The 17,089-nt window shown below is 40.3% G+C and overlaps 1 protein-coding gene across 1 annotated transcript in view; it reads right to left on the bottom strand.

Moving 5' to 3' along the window:
* Positions 1-17,089, bottom strand: part of LOC108269614 (serine/threonine-protein kinase PAK 6) — a 26,157-nt gene extending 9,068 nt beyond the window's left edge. The window contains exons 1-3 of the mRNA XM_017475569.3: positions 16,715-17,089; positions 2,237-2,462; positions 399-1,064 (exon numbers count right to left, since the gene is read on the bottom strand). Of these exons, the coding sequence (XP_017331058.1) occupies positions 399-1,064; positions 2,237-2,440 (870 nt within the window). The 5' untranslated portion in view covers positions 2,441-2,462; positions 16,715-17,089. The remainder of the gene's footprint in view (positions 1-398; positions 1,065-2,236; positions 2,463-16,714) is intronic.

Genomic DNA, 17,089 nt, shown 5'->3' with positions numbered 1-17,089 from the left:
CAGGGAAAACACAAAAGTTTGGAGAACAGTGGGTAGTCCAGGACAACCATTGGGAACTTGTGGCGTACTCATTTGACATGCTGCCTCAAGACATAATTTTGGTAATCTATCCAAAACAACTATGCTTGCACGCCCATAAACAGCTGAAGAGACAACAAATCAAACTTGTCTTCATCGTTGAAGACAAGTTGAGGATGGACTGTCTCTATTATGTGCAATCAAAACCTTCAAAAGTCTCAAATATTTAACATCAAAATGACTTCAGAGCTGAGCCTGTAGAACTGAGTTAATTGTGACTTCGAAGCATTACAAATGTAGATGAAATTTGTAGGTTGTTGGTGGTGCTCTTCAGTGTGCTTACAGAATGAAACAAGCTTAAGGCTTGAAAAGTTGCTTACCTTCAGGTCATAAGAAGAGTACGGTCTTCCAGGGCTATTTTGTGGATGAACCAGCAGCCTGTCAGCAGTCCTTATATCTGTGTTAAACCCTCCACCCTCTCCTTGTCCTTGCTGCATGGGTATAGTCGGACTATAAAAGCAGGTGATGGGCCTTGGATTGTGAGACAACACTATGGGAAACTCCCGTCTCATCATCAGTCTTTCATTAGGGCTACCCATATCTCCACCCACATACACTGGCCTTGGTGGCACAGGGATTGGTGGTGGTGGAGGCATGGGTAGTACCGGAGGAGGAGGACGTCCCTCCAGCAAGTTAACATTAACCTCATAAGTAGATTTAGCTCTAGGCAGGATGCCGTTGGGTTCCAGGGTGATGCTCTTCTTCATACCCATAAATGGGGTCCCACTCTCACTGTGGATGTTGCGTATCTGGTCTCTCCAGTGGTTCTGGGAATCTGGGTCAAGCTCAGTGCGCTCCAGGTCCTCATACTGGTAGCCATCACCCTCCATCACCTCGCCAAGGCGGCCCAAAGATTGGGCTCTCTTGCGGGTCGAAGGGCTGCTCTTACGTAGTGAGTTGGAGCTGGTCACCGACAGGCGGCTCATATCCGACAGCATGGCTGAGATGTAGTCTCCGTGGCCGACGAAGGTCCCACGCACAATCGTCTGAGGAAAAGGGAGAGACAGCGAGAATTTATGATTAATGCGAGTGGAGTGGTGAGAATTCGATTGGGGCTTTTGCTTCCTTAAAGCAAGGCTATTTTGGGATACAGTGTATAAGATCTACCTTCCTGGTTTCTAGTAATTTAGCAAAATCTTGTTTGAATGTTTTCTTTTGGCAAAAACACATGAGGATTAGGAAAATTGGGTTTAAAAATAATGTGAGACTGTACATTATTTCTCTTACACCTTATTGCTTATTTTCTCTCAAAGCTGATGTCGACCTCAATTTAAGAGCCAGTTGGCAGGGTTTTTGGCCGCAAAGGACATTTTATGTCAGCTGCCATGTGCTTCAGTCACTATGTCCTTGACAAGAGATATAAATATACCCTAAAGTAGTCATGACTCACAGCACCAGTGCAGCTCAGGAACACAGACTTGGTTAACCTGTCAGAAGAAAACCCAGTGGCCTGTTATTCAAACTTAAAGTGAATTAGGATAGGGTAGAGGGGAGAGAAACCAAAAAAAGCAATATATACGGTGTATTCATCCAGTTGTTTAACGTAGGAGTAACACGTTGAGAACTACTAGAAGGTTTAGCCCATATCTAACCCAAAACCTTAGTGCAGGCCATAATATTTAATGCCACAGATTTGGACAGGGGACATCTGCTATTTCATTTCTGTGATGTTGTTCATGTCATGTACAGTATTACTGAAAAGGCATCATTACATTATGGCCAAGGAGAAATCTGCCATGGTCATGCTCTAGTGCTCTGTAGCTTTCTCTTTGCTTGGAACTGCAGTTTTTATCCCTGACTCTGATGTTAGTGGTACACAGCATGGACCATTATTAATTGCCAGCATGGAGTAATAAATCTTTGGTGCAACCAAGGATTCTTGCCATTGGATCTGTGTACATAGCAGGATTGTAAGGGCAAACTCATAATAGATAAGGAGGCTACATGACTTTATGCCACTCAGTACTTAGCTATAACTTGATTTAAGAATCTTCCTTAGGGAGATGAACACTGTCGGGGCTTTGAAAAACAGGACTAACATTATGCAGAAATTCGACTCAAAACATGGCTTAAAAATCCATGTCAAATCTAAGTTTAGAGACATTTTTTGTTCTCTTCGGCTCTAGTTGAATTCCTTGTTTTTAGTCATGATACCTGCCTTCTTTGGTTTTAATTCCACTGGTGTTATTCTGGAGGGGTCCACCATGGGTTTGGGTCTTCGCAGGTTCTCTATAAGACTCTGCCATTGTGTTGGTAAGCCCACAAAGATCCCAAGCTTTGCGTCATAAGAGGTATGGACTCTGTGTTCGAAGTTCTTTGGTGCAGAAATTTCTGGCCTCTTCTTCTTCTTTTTGCGGAACATTATTGGATCTTAGATTGCCAACCTGTCAAAAAAAAAAAAATATATATATATATATATATATATATATATATATATATATATATATATATACAGTTTTGTGTAAAAAATGAGAGAAACTGCAATATATGATATTGATAATGATAAAGATATGCTATTTATTACAAGAATATACCACTCCTAGGTCATTGTCCTAACATACTATAAGTATATACAAGGGATTTGCTTCCTTCGTTACTTAATCTGACTCCATGTTCCAAATATAGTAAGCTAAGTACATTTTCAGTCATTCTCTGCCCTAAATAGATAGGAGCTGTAACTTTCATGCCTTGTTGACATCATACAACACTTGATGCTTAACAACGTGATGAATGGTCTGTTGTAATGTATGTCAGACTGCATTGCAAACTAAACAACAAAAATTTGAAATGTATTGTTTGCCATAAGCTTTATAGACATTATGACATATATTTGCTAATGTTAATGTAGGCATTCAGGGAGTAAACAGTTGCAGGCTGCAACGTTATTCACTCTCAGAAAAAAAGAGTACTAAATTGTAGCTTTAATTTTTTTGTGTATCTTCTTTTAGACTTTTAATAAGTATCTTTTACCTATAAGGTGCATATAGTGGACCTTTACAGCTTTACCCTTCAATTATGTACCTTAAATCTTTTTTGAATGCACAATGCGCATATATTCATGTTTCCAGATGAAAGATACATATAAAGAGTACAAAAGTTACCCCAGATACAAGGAAAGGTAAAGTTGAGAGTGTGTTGAAAATAGTTTGTTTACTATTGTACACTACATTGTAGTTTGTTTACAACATACTGTAAAAATGCTTCTGTGTTCTAGCAAATCTAGTCACTCGCTCCTATTCTCTTGTTGAATTTTACAATATGTTTCTATATAGACCTTCTTTGCAGATTTCACAGATCATTGCTTTGCCCTTCTAAACTGCACTGCCATTTAAATAGGCTATGATTTAGGGCCTTGTGAAATTTGGAATTTAACCAGTGAACTGCAGCTGGCCAAGAAACAATTCACTATGAAAAATGGATGCCATGTCTCCTGTCTCTACACAAGTTCAAGCCCTCAGCGCTGCAGGCCTACTTCACTGAAAATGCAATGCATCTGAATACATCAGAAAGTGTTTTAAATCTTTTTTTTTCTTTATACTCTCTGGATGTAATTTTATTTTTCCATTTTCTACCATGTTTGAGAGGGCCACTATTAGTTGGACGTGAGATACATTTGTGCGCCAATGTGAAAAGAAGGACAGCTGCATGATTACGGTTTTCTCATTGCACGCACCCTTTCAGTGACGGCTGGTCTTGATATTAGATGGGATAAAATATATTATTTATCAACGGCTGGACAACATGTGGTTAGTTTATCTACTTTTCTCCTCTAAAGGTATTTTGGATGGATGATAAAGTTAATAATCCACCTTTTTCATTATACCTGTGACTATATTTCACAAGCAGATTCTCAATCACTGTTGATCATGTGTTATGTATGTGTCAGTAAAGCAGGCATGGAAAAATCCATCCATCCATTTTCCATACTGCTTATCCTACACAGGGTCTCGGGGAGCCTGGAGCCCAGGGAGCTCGGGGCACAAGGCGGGGGACACCCTGGATGGGGTGCCAACCCATCGCAGGGCACAATCGCACACACAATCACACACCCATTCACACACTACAGACAATTTGGAAACGGTAATCAGCCTACAGCACATGTCTTTGGACTGGGGGGAGGAAACTGGAGTACCCATAGGAAACCCCTGAAGCAAAAGGAGAATATAGGTTGAACACACTAACACATAGGGTGGAGGTGTGATTCAAAGGTCCAACCCTGGAGGTGCGAGGCAAATAACTAAGCCACTGTGCCCCTCAGCGGAAAAAATATCAGCCCAAATGTATCGGGACCAAATCTAGGGGAACTAACGCTGTGTAATCATCTGACACAAATGTCTCTGATAGGCTACATGAATCTACATTCTGTCCCAGCCGTGCTTCTTCATACCATTGTGTGTATTTTTCTTATAACCATTGGTGGTGATGCCTTTTGTTCATTTGTTAAGCCATTTGTTAACTGCAAATAATCTGATGTGGATGCTAAAAATGAAACCTTTGATGAAACATTGATGTCTTTTATCTTTTTATCTTTGAAAGACCCATTAATACCAGGCTCCCCTGACAGACATACACATAGTATACACAAAAAGCCTTCCTGCCTCAGGGTTAAGAGTGCATTAGGAAGATGAAAATATTCAAGGAGTCAACCTTCCCTCATCCTGAATGGATGCCGAGATTTGGACAGACTCTTCTAACCCTGATTTCACCCATTCAAGCCAGTGGGGTAGTCTCTTTTTTTTTCCACTTTCTTTTCTTTATTGAGCTTTGTAAAAACATGACCTTCAGCTGTATTTTTTTTTTTTGGCTTGGTGCTCTTTTATTGTAGAAAGAGATACCTCATCTTTAAGCCCTACAAATTGATAACATCTGGACTTAAAGCATTCATAAAGTATTTCGTCTCGAAAAGAGAGTTTACCTCCAGTGTTTAACTGAGCAGCAAATTGCAAGCTGTAACATGTTTGAGCTGTAACAAGTCTTTGATTGAAATGAGTACATTTGGCAGAACACTTTTGCTTACGTGACCCCCCCCCCCCACCCCCCCCACCCCCCCACACACACACACTATAAAAAAAAAAAGCTATAGTATTGAAAATCAGAGTTAACTACATGACTAACTAATCTTTGTGCTCTATCTAGCTTGGGCAGGCAGACAGTTATAGTCAGCAATGCATAGTCAGCATTAATAACCCTAAGTTAATGATCTGGATGACTAAGTGGATGGACATGACTATTCCTGCTTTTATTCAAGCAAGAAATATTGCATCCAAAAATGCTGAATAGCTGTATTTACATCCAGGAATAAGGTTTTGCTAAATGAACAGTAATTCTTACCATCATGAGATGATAAAAGAGTTTCAGGTTAGATATCACACACTCACACACACACACACACACACACACACACACACACACACACACACACAATTCAGTCAGGGACAAACATGCTAAGCGTTGCATAAGCATATCACTTGGAGCTCTCTGTGTATGCACATGATATGGCACAGAGGAAAAATAATAATAATTTTATCTGACAGGGACACTCAGCATGAGGTTATTCACCTGAGGAAGGAAGGGTGAGTGTGAGAGTGATAGCAAAATCTGAGTCATGTTTATTTCTCCTCTTTAACTCATGAAAATGCTTTTTCCTGCCATGGATGATTATTTTTTTGGAACATTTTTTACTTCAAGCTCTCCAAATTTATAACAAGTTAAGATATCTTATATACTGAAGATGAAATTACACTGTTTATGTACAGTACACAAATATCCATCCATCGTCCATACTGCTTATCCTGCACAGGGTTGCGGGGGAGCCTGGAGCCTATCCCAGGAACTCGGGCCCAAGGTGGTGGACACCCTAGATGGGGTGCCAATGCATCGCAGGGCACAATTGCATGCACACTCACACACTACAGACAATTTGGAAATGGTAATCAGCCTGCATCGCATGTCTTTGGACTGTGGAAGGAAACTGGAGTACCTGGAGGAAACCCCTGATGCACAGGGAGTGCATGCAAACTCCGCACACACAAAGTAGAGACAGATTCGAACCCCCAACCCCGGAGGTGCAAGGCAAATGTGCTAACCACTATGCCTTAAACACTGCATCCTCCACATCACCTGTGGTGCTCACAGATTACAATTCTGCCTAACAACAATATGACACAATGATGAATATTTTATGTACAACATGCTGTCCGACCAAATATTTATACTTAGTTTGTTGAACCTGTACAAACAGATCAATGTGTATTGACTGGAGGATGAAATCTAAGCTAGTTTGCTCTCTGGCTGCAAGTGATAACAGCCTCTAAACTCAATGACCACAAACAGGATCTGTGTTCTCCAAATGTACTGTGGTGTCACTGTTACGGCTATTGATTTTTTATTTATTTATTTATTTTTCTTTTTTGGAAGCATGACCAGCTCATGCTTTGGGTGCATCATTCCCTATCTCCATGCAGGGTGAGTGTAAAATTGGTTGCTTCACGATTTACAGTGTGTAGCACATTTAACAATTTCACAGTGTGTGTTCTCTAAGTTAAGACGTGATAGCATCATTGGGTGGGTGTTCAGCGGATAAGTATTATCTATGTATTTAGGTCAAATCTCAGCTTAAATACTCTCAGAGTATTATGACAATTTCAAAAATTATTTCTCAGATTACTCAGCCAGCTCTTTCAAGTACTCACAAGTACTGATGTTTGTGTTGTGAAGGTCTTCCCAATAACTAACCAGACAATTCAGTGTTATAATCTGATTTTGAATGGTGCACACATGTCCTCGGGAATTAAAGGAAGTCGATGAGCTAACACACTTTTATTTACTCATGAGCTGTTTTCAGTCTCAGAGCCTATGAAAGAAATCTTTGTTTGACTCATATGGGGAAAAAATTTCTGCATTAATATTGTTGTTGTTTTTCCATGCTACATTAAGTACCACACTGCCTTACATCTAATCCACTGAGATAAGAACTATCAAATCAAGGTACAGCTTGCAAAGCTTTTACAAATAAACTCTGCTCCTAATATTTCACATATACTTTTGAATACTTTAAAAATACAAAGAATAAGTCATGGAGAAAATCTGATCCGGATTCTTACCTAACAGCATGCAGCAGTGGGATCTCTGTAATGAAAGCTACAAATAAGCTGAAATAAAACGTACCAATGGCTGTTCTATCAGACTGCAGTCTCTGACACTGTTGACCATAAGAGACTCTTACAAGGTCTGCAGAATGACCCAAAATAGCTTTACTCTCATTCGACTAGCAGACAGTTTATAGTATACAGAAAACAGTCCTGGATTGCACAGTTCTAAATTTAAATCCAATATATACACTCACCTTCCACTTTAATAGGTACACCTGTACACCTGCTCATTTATGCAGCTATCCAGTCAGCCAATCATGTGGCAGCAGCACAATGCATACAATCATGTGGATACATCAGTTAATGTTCACATCAAACATCAGAATGGTGTTTCATGAAAGAAATGGGTCAATATTGCCATAGATATCATAATGTACCTGTCCTTACACACCTGGATATAGAGTTTCCAAAATGCATCACAGCACAAAGTTCATGCTTAAATGGTTGAGTGAGCATCACATTGAACACTGTCTTGCCCAGTGAAGATGATGTTAACTTTGCCCAGTCCAGAGCATGATGGGAATTCTATAATAGTTACACTGTCAGTCACTATTCATGAGAGTGGTCCTAAAACAGATTGGGGAATAATACACAAACAATTGCAGAAAGGTATAAATGTTTTTATTTTTCGCAGATGTGCAGTGATGCAGCGAGCAGGTGCAGTAGTATTAGTCGGAATGGCAGGAAACGCTCCTCATCACTGATCCAATTTTGAGACTGCCACTCTTTCATCCGGAAACAAAAAAAATGTGTCCGATTGTGAGGTATGAGTGAGGGATTCCAGATTATCCTCACTATGTAATGGGCGAGGCAGGAAAAAGCATAATCTCATCTGAATTACGCAGCAAGATTTGCTTAGTAGCACATATACAGTCGAGAGCTGGCTGCTGTGTGTTGCTCTGCAGAGGAGTGAGACAGCAGGAGGACTCCTTCATCACGTTCATTATTGTGACCGTTCTGCCCTTTGAGTATAATGAGACTGCAGTGTTTGTGCATGTATGTGTATAGGAGCTCCCTCACAGTCAAAGACATATTCAAACACACACACACACACACACACACACACACACACACACACACTCAGTTTGCTTAATGACCTCTGTTTAAACTATTTGTTTTCTCACCTATCTGCTCTGTTTAAATCATGCCCTGCACACTGCACTGTGCACATTGTACACGCTCCAGTGGCCTGGAATGTTAATCAAACTTAAGCTACTGGACGTATATAATAAATCTTAAATTTAAAGCAGTACCACATATTCAAGTTTATACTAGGTGTTATGCTAACTAGCCTCACTCTCACATTAGTATCTCATTAGCAACATATGTTAGCATAGACTAGTGGAGCCTGACTTGCACACTTTTAGTTATTATTACTACACAATTGTGCTGGCTAAATGAGCCTCAAATAAGTGTTTAACACTTTACAATAACAGTACATAAATTATCATGCACTAATACCTGAAGTAATACTTACTTAAATATGAACTAATGATGAGTTAAGGCATGTACTAATGACAAATTAATGAAGAGCTAACCTTAACTATGACGCGAGTCTTATGAATTTATACACGAGTAACAACGACCTTAAGTACACGTTACTACATGTTTGTTAGTTAATGTATTAATTAACATATAGCAGTACACTAAATCAAACCTGCTCTATAAGAAAGGAATATTAATTAAATGTCCATAATTTCAAATTGTCTGTATAATTTGCCATATGCAGCTGCGATTGGCGCTGGATTACGTTCATAATTTACACTGATACTTCTTATCGACTGTAGAATAAAACCGCACCAGTAATTTCAACTCAAACTGTGTTGCATCATTCTCCAACCATTTCAATTCAAATCCCATTGTAATACTAGTACAATGGGTATAGTAGTACTAGTATTGTAATGCTCTGGGTGGATAGGGCCCTTGTCCTTTGTCCACAAGGGTGAAATTAATACAGTAACATTTATTTATTTAGCAGATGCTATTATCTATTAACATTTAAAACCAATGTTTGATTTAATTTACCCGTACATGTTACCCAAACCCTACCCATACATACAAACTACATAACTACCAAACATGTACTAACATGTCTGTACAATGTAAGACTCATGTCGTAATTAAGGTTAGCTCTTCATTCGTTCATGATTAGTACATGCATTAACTCATTATTAGTTTATATTTAAGTAAGTGTTAATTCAGGTATTAGTGCGTGATTATTCATGTACTGTTATTGTGAAGTATTACCAATAAGTGATATTATGACAGAACTATGGGACAGAGGACGTTGGTTCCTTGGTAACAAGACACATTTGTTTTGTCTTAACTTCAGTACAATGTGACGGAACGACTTTTTATAGCTGCTTTAAGGTAAGTGATAATAGGAACTGCTGATGTTTGACAGCATTAAATGTAATTATAAATAGATAGTAAGTATGAAGTTGTTCTTTAATAAATAAAGGAATAAAACACTTCAGGGCATACTAGTATTGAAAAATAATCAACTATACGGTCATTGATTATTTTCCCGTAACAGCACATCCTGTGTATTTTATTCCTCACCTGCATTGTGAGCTATATGTATTTCTAATAGAATTGGGTGTATATTCTCAGAGGTAAAAATCAACCACATAAACAAACAATATTATTTGGTACTGAAGCATTCTGTGATATGTTTATTTCTAAGAGACCTTATTGCATTTGACAAGTGGCCTGGGTGAATTGTGGAGGAGAAAAATAAAACCAACGATATCTCAGGTACGCACCGTTGTTTCTATAATTCACCTATAATTCAATTCACATATATCAGGCTCTTTTTATGTACAGGGATTAAGGGTAAACACCATTCAGGGTAGAAAATGCATCTTATTCAAAATGGAGCAAAACTCAAACCTGAGACAGTGATAAACAGTAACTTGACTAGGTTCTGTCATTTGAAAGAGGGATTTTATGAAAGAGTTCTTGACAGAGTATGTGTTCATCTGCTTAAATCCCAGTGACACAGATACTGCAGCCCAGTAGTGCAACTGGGAGAGGAATGGGTAAGGAGCTTAGAGCTCATTTTATTTTGTGTCAAACAAATGCGAGTGCACCAGAAATAGGTTAGGAACCCTTTATTTAGACACTAGTTCTGGTAACAGAGACTGTATGTATAAGATTGTTCTCAATTTTTAATTTTAGACATTCTTACCTCACAAAATAGTGTTATCAGCTTATATTGATATTATTATGCCAACATGTTATATAAAACTGATACCACAAAAGACTTTCACCACCTTCACAGAAAAACCCTTTTCTGTGATTCAGATCTGAATAGAAACTCTAACTTTGACCCCTGTCTTGACAAAATTAGTTTCATTGGATGAGGTCTGTAATCACTGGTTTTCATGTCTCCTCAGTGAAAAAAAAAAAAATCTGTCTACGACAATTATATTAATGCAGGATGGATGACTTTCTGCCAGGTTGTGTCTACAAACCTGTATGAGTGCATCACACATTGTCAGAAGGGAGAGTCCAGCGAGGCGGATACACGTGCAGAAGTGCTTTATAGAAGACAACCGGCTCAAGCAAACAGACTTAAAGAACAAACACGAGGAGTAAACACACTAGGAACTAAGATTATCACAGAACTAAATAAACTAGAAAGTAAACACTAAGAAAAATGCTAAATAATCAAAAACAGTGTAAAATTACACAGGGAACCCAAATAGAGCACTAATGAATTGTGGAAATAAGAAACACATGAGTAAGGTTACACAAAAAAAAAATGGAGGCAGACAATAGAGGAAGAAGTTCTACATGGGGTACAGGGGTGCCAGGGGTATCCAAGGTGGAATTGCCCCTAGGGGCTATGACAGAACCTCCCCATTAAGGCACCACCAGTCAGAGGGCCCCAAAGCAGCAACTGGCAAGAGTCAAGAGGCCCCGAGGGGAGAGTGGGTTGAGTGGTGGCCACGGCAAGGCCGGGGGGAGGGGTGGGGGGTGAGTGGCGGCCACGGCGAGGCCCGGTGGGGTGGGGGGGTGGTGAGTGCCGGCCACGGCGAGGCTGGGGGGGGGGGGGGGGGGGGAGTGCCGGTCACGGCGAGGCTGGGGGGGGGGGGGGGGGGGTGAGTGCCGGCTGGGGGTGAGTGGGGGGTTGGCAACGACATTGAAACAAAGAAGCACTGTGATTTCCCTATCCAAGATGGGAGGCAGTGCAACGTCTCCAACTGAGAAAGGGAGCAGCACTGTGCCACCAACAGGGGTGGGTGGGAAGGTACATTCACCAGCTAGGGATGGCAGGTGGGGCAAAATGAAGCAACACAATGTCCTCAGTGAAACACAGAAGCAAGCAATATCTTTAGCAAGACAGGGAAGCAGAGCGACAACCTCAGCAAGCGATAGAAGCCGAGCGACATCCTCAGCAGAACCTGGAAGGCGAGCGATGTCCCCATGTGAACATGGAAGCCAAGCAACAACTTCAGCAGAACACAAAAGCCGAGAGGCTGACAATTTCAGTGGGGGGGGCCCTCCAGCTCTGAGCTCAAACCTTCTCTTAATCCAGTCTATCCCTCTGCCCCAAAGGTCCTTCCTGTTGGTTAACAGACTCTAAGGGTACCCCCCACCTCAAGAGCCAAAACCCACTCCCACAACAGCACTGGAGTTCTGCTGCATCCATGTGTGGCTGGTGCATTCTGTCACAAGGGAGAGTGCAGAGAGGCTGATGCACATGCAGATCTTCTTATTGAAGACAACACAGGAAACAGGCTCAAGGAAATGGACTCAAAGAACAAACACGAGGAGTAGACACACTAGGAACTAGGATTAACACAGAACTAAATAAACTAGAACGTAAACACTAAGAAAAAATGCTAAATAATCAAAAACTTGCGAATAACAGAAAAGTGCAAACAACATGAGAATAACAACATGAGAATAACAAACATTAATTATAATAAATAAATAAATAAATAGATAGATAGATAGATAAATAAATAAATAAATAAATAAATAAATAAATAAATAAATAAAACCTCAAACATAACCTGACATTACATAATGCTCCAGCAACTAAGGAAGAAACACAGGGAACTTAAATAGAGCACTAACCCATCAGGGAAATAAGAAACACATGGGTAAGGTTACACAGAAAATGGAGGGAGACAACAGAGGAAGAAGTTCTACACGGGGAACAGGGGTGCCCTCTAGTGGTCCAAGGTGGACTTGCCCCTGGGGGTCATGACACACATATCCATTTTCTGTACTGCTAATCCTACATAGGGTTGCGGGGGGCCTGGAACCTATTCCAGGGAACTGGGAGCACAAGGTGGGGGACACCCTGGATAGGGAGCCAACCCATCACAGGGCACAATCACACACACACTCACAATCTGAAAATGCTAATCAGCCTACAATGCATGTCTTTGGACTGAGAAGGAAACCGGAGTACCCAGAGGAAACCACGGGGAGAACATGCAAACTCCAGGCACATGGGGCAGAGGCGAGACAAAAACCTCCAATGGAACAGAGGAACATTGATTCAGCTTCTGATTTATTTATTTCTAGGAAACTAAATGTTACTTGATATTATTGCTTATGTGAAAATAAAGTTTACTTGTAGCTGACATTATAATAGTCCCTTTAATCAGCCTTCAGGATTATGCGCTGTATGCTGTTGAAAGACTTCTCCAAAGTAATCTTTTTGCATAATTTGAGAGAAGTGAATATACATGCCAGGCGACTAAATACAATGAGTAGCATCAGTAAATAAATAAATAAATAACACCTGCTTGCAACATAACTGACATGTGTATACAGATGTGACTAAAGTGATCTTTGACCCAGAGTTGGTAAAAAAAAATATAAAAAATAAAACAAAACAGGGAAGCAGGAAAAACACTGTCCTGACACTGACATCTGGAAGGAACTAAAATCACAGAGGAACATCTGCAAATGATAGAATTTAATCTTGTCTGAATATGGCTTTTATTTGACTTCTAAGCAAATTTGGAAAGGTAATTTCAAAGACAGTTAGACAGCTGATAAAGAAGTACCAGCACCTTCATAGTTTGGATATACGCCATGATTTCCATCTAGCCCTTACTCGATTCGCACCTCTCTGTGGAAAAAGACGTATCATCGGACTAGCCAAATAAAACACTCCAAATCATTTTTCAGGGACTAATTTATTGATAGAACATCTAGCAACATCTACTACTGTTGCATGTTCCATGCCAAATGGCATTATTATTTTTTTCATCTCTTGCCTTCAGTCTGCCTCTCATCAGCATAAAACAATAAGAATTCTTCCACACCTTCTTCTTTAGTGTCCACTCTTCTTCACTGAAGTGCTACACATGTTCATTACCTTTAATGGGGAACCAATGGTGGAGAACTAAGTCTTTTTAAGTATGCTCACTGATAGCAATGTTATGCATTTTATATTAAATCTGTTTTTGTAACTGAAATGACTTAACTTAAAGCATGTTATTCACTTAATACTCAGGCATGCAGGAGTGTTATGAGAGTAAGGAATGCAAGTGTAGATTGATCCTGTGAGTTTAAGGGGTTAAGTTGAGTCCTGATCTAAAATAGATTTTCGATGAAAACCTACTGACAGTGCAATTTTGTCCAAAGCCAGGCTTAAAGTGTAGCAGAGTGGGTGTACAGGGACAACAAGAAGAAGGGATCTTTTTTCCAGAAAAGGTTATAGAAGAAACTGGATCAGGTCCTAATCCAATGTGCGGACAGTCACAGTCCACTGATGCCACGTACCATGAAGCATGACTGCAGACACTCTGGGGGCCAGTAAGAGATCAGCTCTGCCAAAAAACCTTAATATATATTGAAAGTTCATGGCAGGGGCATTCATGGCTAAGCCACATCTGTAGTCCTCAGCTCTCCAACTCATCCTTCACTGTCACTCTTTTTTCTCTCCTTCTATTTTTCCTGCCTCTTCTCTTTCATGAAAGACAGGTTAGGCAGTGATTGACCTAAGCCTAGGAATTATTGACAATTAATTAAGGCCTGTCACAATGTGTAGGCTGTGACGTAGATTTAAAGTAGTTTAGCAGTGTTCACACCACGAACCCCTTCTTTGTAGTAAAACTAAGTCTCTTGAATAGTCCTAAATCTTTGTCCTAAATCAATACTCCAGCAGGTGGAAGTCTGACAGTGTCATACAGCCACATAAAAGCAGAACAGCTACAAGCATACAACAAGTCACATTCAAATCTCTGCTGTTAGTCCAAAAAAGCTGACGTCATATTCTACCTTTGCTACAATTCAGGACATGCTTCGGAACAACTGGTGCTGTGCTAATTATTTAAAAGAATTTGTGCACACAGATGAGCGGTGGCTCAGTGGTTAAAACATTTGGTTATGGCTTGAAGGTTGTCAATTTAAACCCCAGCATCTCTAAGCTGCCTCTGTTGGGTCCTCAGCTACTCACTTGCTGCTCATCCTCTGTAAGTTGCTTTGGATACACAGGAAAAAAATGTTATCTTCACAAGTGAAGATATCAGGAATAAAGGAAATATATCTAACATTTCTTATTATGAGATTATTATAATAAATATCGGTACAGTACTGTGCAAAGGTCTTAGGCACATTCAAAGAAATGCTGTAAAGATGCTTTCCAAAATAATGAAATCAAATGTTTCTCCATAAAATAAATGACTATAAAGAGCAGTAAACAGTAATATATGAAACAAAGGCAATATTCAGTGTGACGGAAAAAAGGGGGGGGGGGGGGGGGGGGGGGGTTGTGCAGTTTTATAAGGAAATGAGCTTCTTGCAGAACCAGCCACGGTTCTTCTGGAGACTTTAACTGACACACTTCATAGTTTTGCAGCAAAATCCAGCAGCCATCATTATGTTTTTTTGTCTGAAAAATGTCTCTTACCACTTAATAGGCTGCTTTCTTTACTGACATACAAAATGTTTTTCTGTAACATTTAATTTTGTGCTGGAAAACTAAATTATTTTTGTACTGACTCGATAATGTAGTCATTAAATAAAAAATCTATAACAAAGTTTGTACTAAAAAAAATAGCATGCTTACTTTTGCACAGTACTGTATATTTGTTTATTATAATTATAGGTATTATAAATATAAAAACCATTAAGCCTGTTTCTAGACATGTTAACAAGTTTTATCATTTTGCATCTATCAGTTTGCTTCTTTCTGGAAATAAAAGGCTTGAAATAAACAAAATTATCTGCTTATTCAAGCTTGAAAAAAAAAGTCTAGAAATAGGCTTAGTAATCGTGTTGTGCAGTAGTTGAATTGTCCTATATTCAAGATATTTTACTTGCTAAAATATTGGTGTGTGTTTTGTTATTGTTATTGTTGTCTGTCCTTCACTGCTTAGTTGAATTTACTCCGTGGTTTCCGGAACCTACTTGATTCTCTCCTCTCTCCCTCTGTGACCGAGACCGGTCACATAAGACAGACAAGTTCCCAGCATCTACTACTGTGGAATGCTCTCTGATAAATGTCATGATACATTTTTTCATCTCTTGCCTTGAGTATGCCTCGAATTCTTGCATTGTTACTGTATATTGCTCAGTTTTTGTCCAACCATGTCACAGACAGCTGAGTGCACAGCATGAAACTCAAATAACGGCTATTCTCACATACAATCGTTTGGCACTTCTACTAAGCAAACAAGTCTGAAAACCTCCACGTCTTTTGTTTGATCAGTCCAAACTTGAGCAAACACACTTGCATGAAAGATGGGAAAGAACGCAGCGTCGCCTGTTTTTCTCTTCTTTTTTTTTTTTTTACTCACAGCAGTGACAGAAACCACGAGAGAAGTTGTAGCTTTACATACATTCAGGACTACAAACCTGATGAACCTCATTTCAGAGCAGTATGTAGGCTTTGGCTTGTTCAAGACTGCTTGAAGCATCTGGAACATTTTTAGGCAGTGTGTGCAGTCTGATGAGATTGGTTCACCTAATCGCTCTGCCTGCGGCCAATGACAAACACAGTATGACAGCAACAACTGGCCCAGTTCTCTCAGCTTTTCCCTGCAGACCTCCATTTGCCATTTACCACACTGCACAGGGAAGATACGAGGACAATTCGTCTCAGAGTCCAAATGCAGGAGCTTCACCATGGGGTGGCTGCTATGAAGCACCACAGAACGGAGAGAAAGGATGTGCGAGAGATGGAGAAAGAGAAAGGGAGAGAGGGGGAGGTGGGATTGGGTGAGGGGAAGGTGAACGCGCTTCCACAGCGTTGCAGTCCTTCAGTCCTTGTTTAGTCTTTTCCTTTCCTCTTTTATAACTAGCTGAGTTTGGTGCTTATATTCTTGCTATGCTGCTCCTCTCTCCCCTTTGTATTGCCTATTGACATGACACACTACTCCATTTCTCATCAATTAACCTCTCTGTGTTTTGCTTCCATCTTCCTGCTTATCTGGAAAGCAGTGGAGCGAATGGTAAAAAGGAGGATCGTCTGGAGTGAATAAAGGACTCAATAAAAAAGCAGGTCTGCTTACCTTGTTGTGATGAGAGGTGAGGAGCCTCTACACCAGGACGAGGATTTGTGAGCGCACAGCCGCGTATACACACGCACACACACACACACACACATACACACACACACACACACACACACACACCAAGGAGGGCCAGCTCTTAAGCAGCCTCGTACTGCAGGCTGCTGCTTGCCAGCGAAAGCCTGATGCGTTTCTCCCTCCAGGCACATACGGCCATCTCAGAGCCTCTTTGTTGGAGATGATGCATTCGCCCCTCCATCAGCTCCTGCCCCAAGTGCAGCATGAGGAGGGGCAGCACTGAATGCACGGCCACGGTGAGGAAAAGAATCACCGTCCACGGCTGGAGGACTCATAGAGATGGCTCCGCGCTTTCCT

This window comes from Ictalurus punctatus, chromosome 9 (assembly GCF_001660625.3).
Source record: "Ictalurus punctatus breed USDA103 chromosome 9, Coco_2.0, whole genome shotgun sequence".
Taxonomy (NCBI): domain Eukaryota; kingdom Metazoa; phylum Chordata; class Actinopteri; order Siluriformes; family Ictaluridae; genus Ictalurus; species Ictalurus punctatus.
Note: the sequence above shows the minus strand (reverse complement) of the source record. Positions and strands in the feature narration are given on the sequence as shown.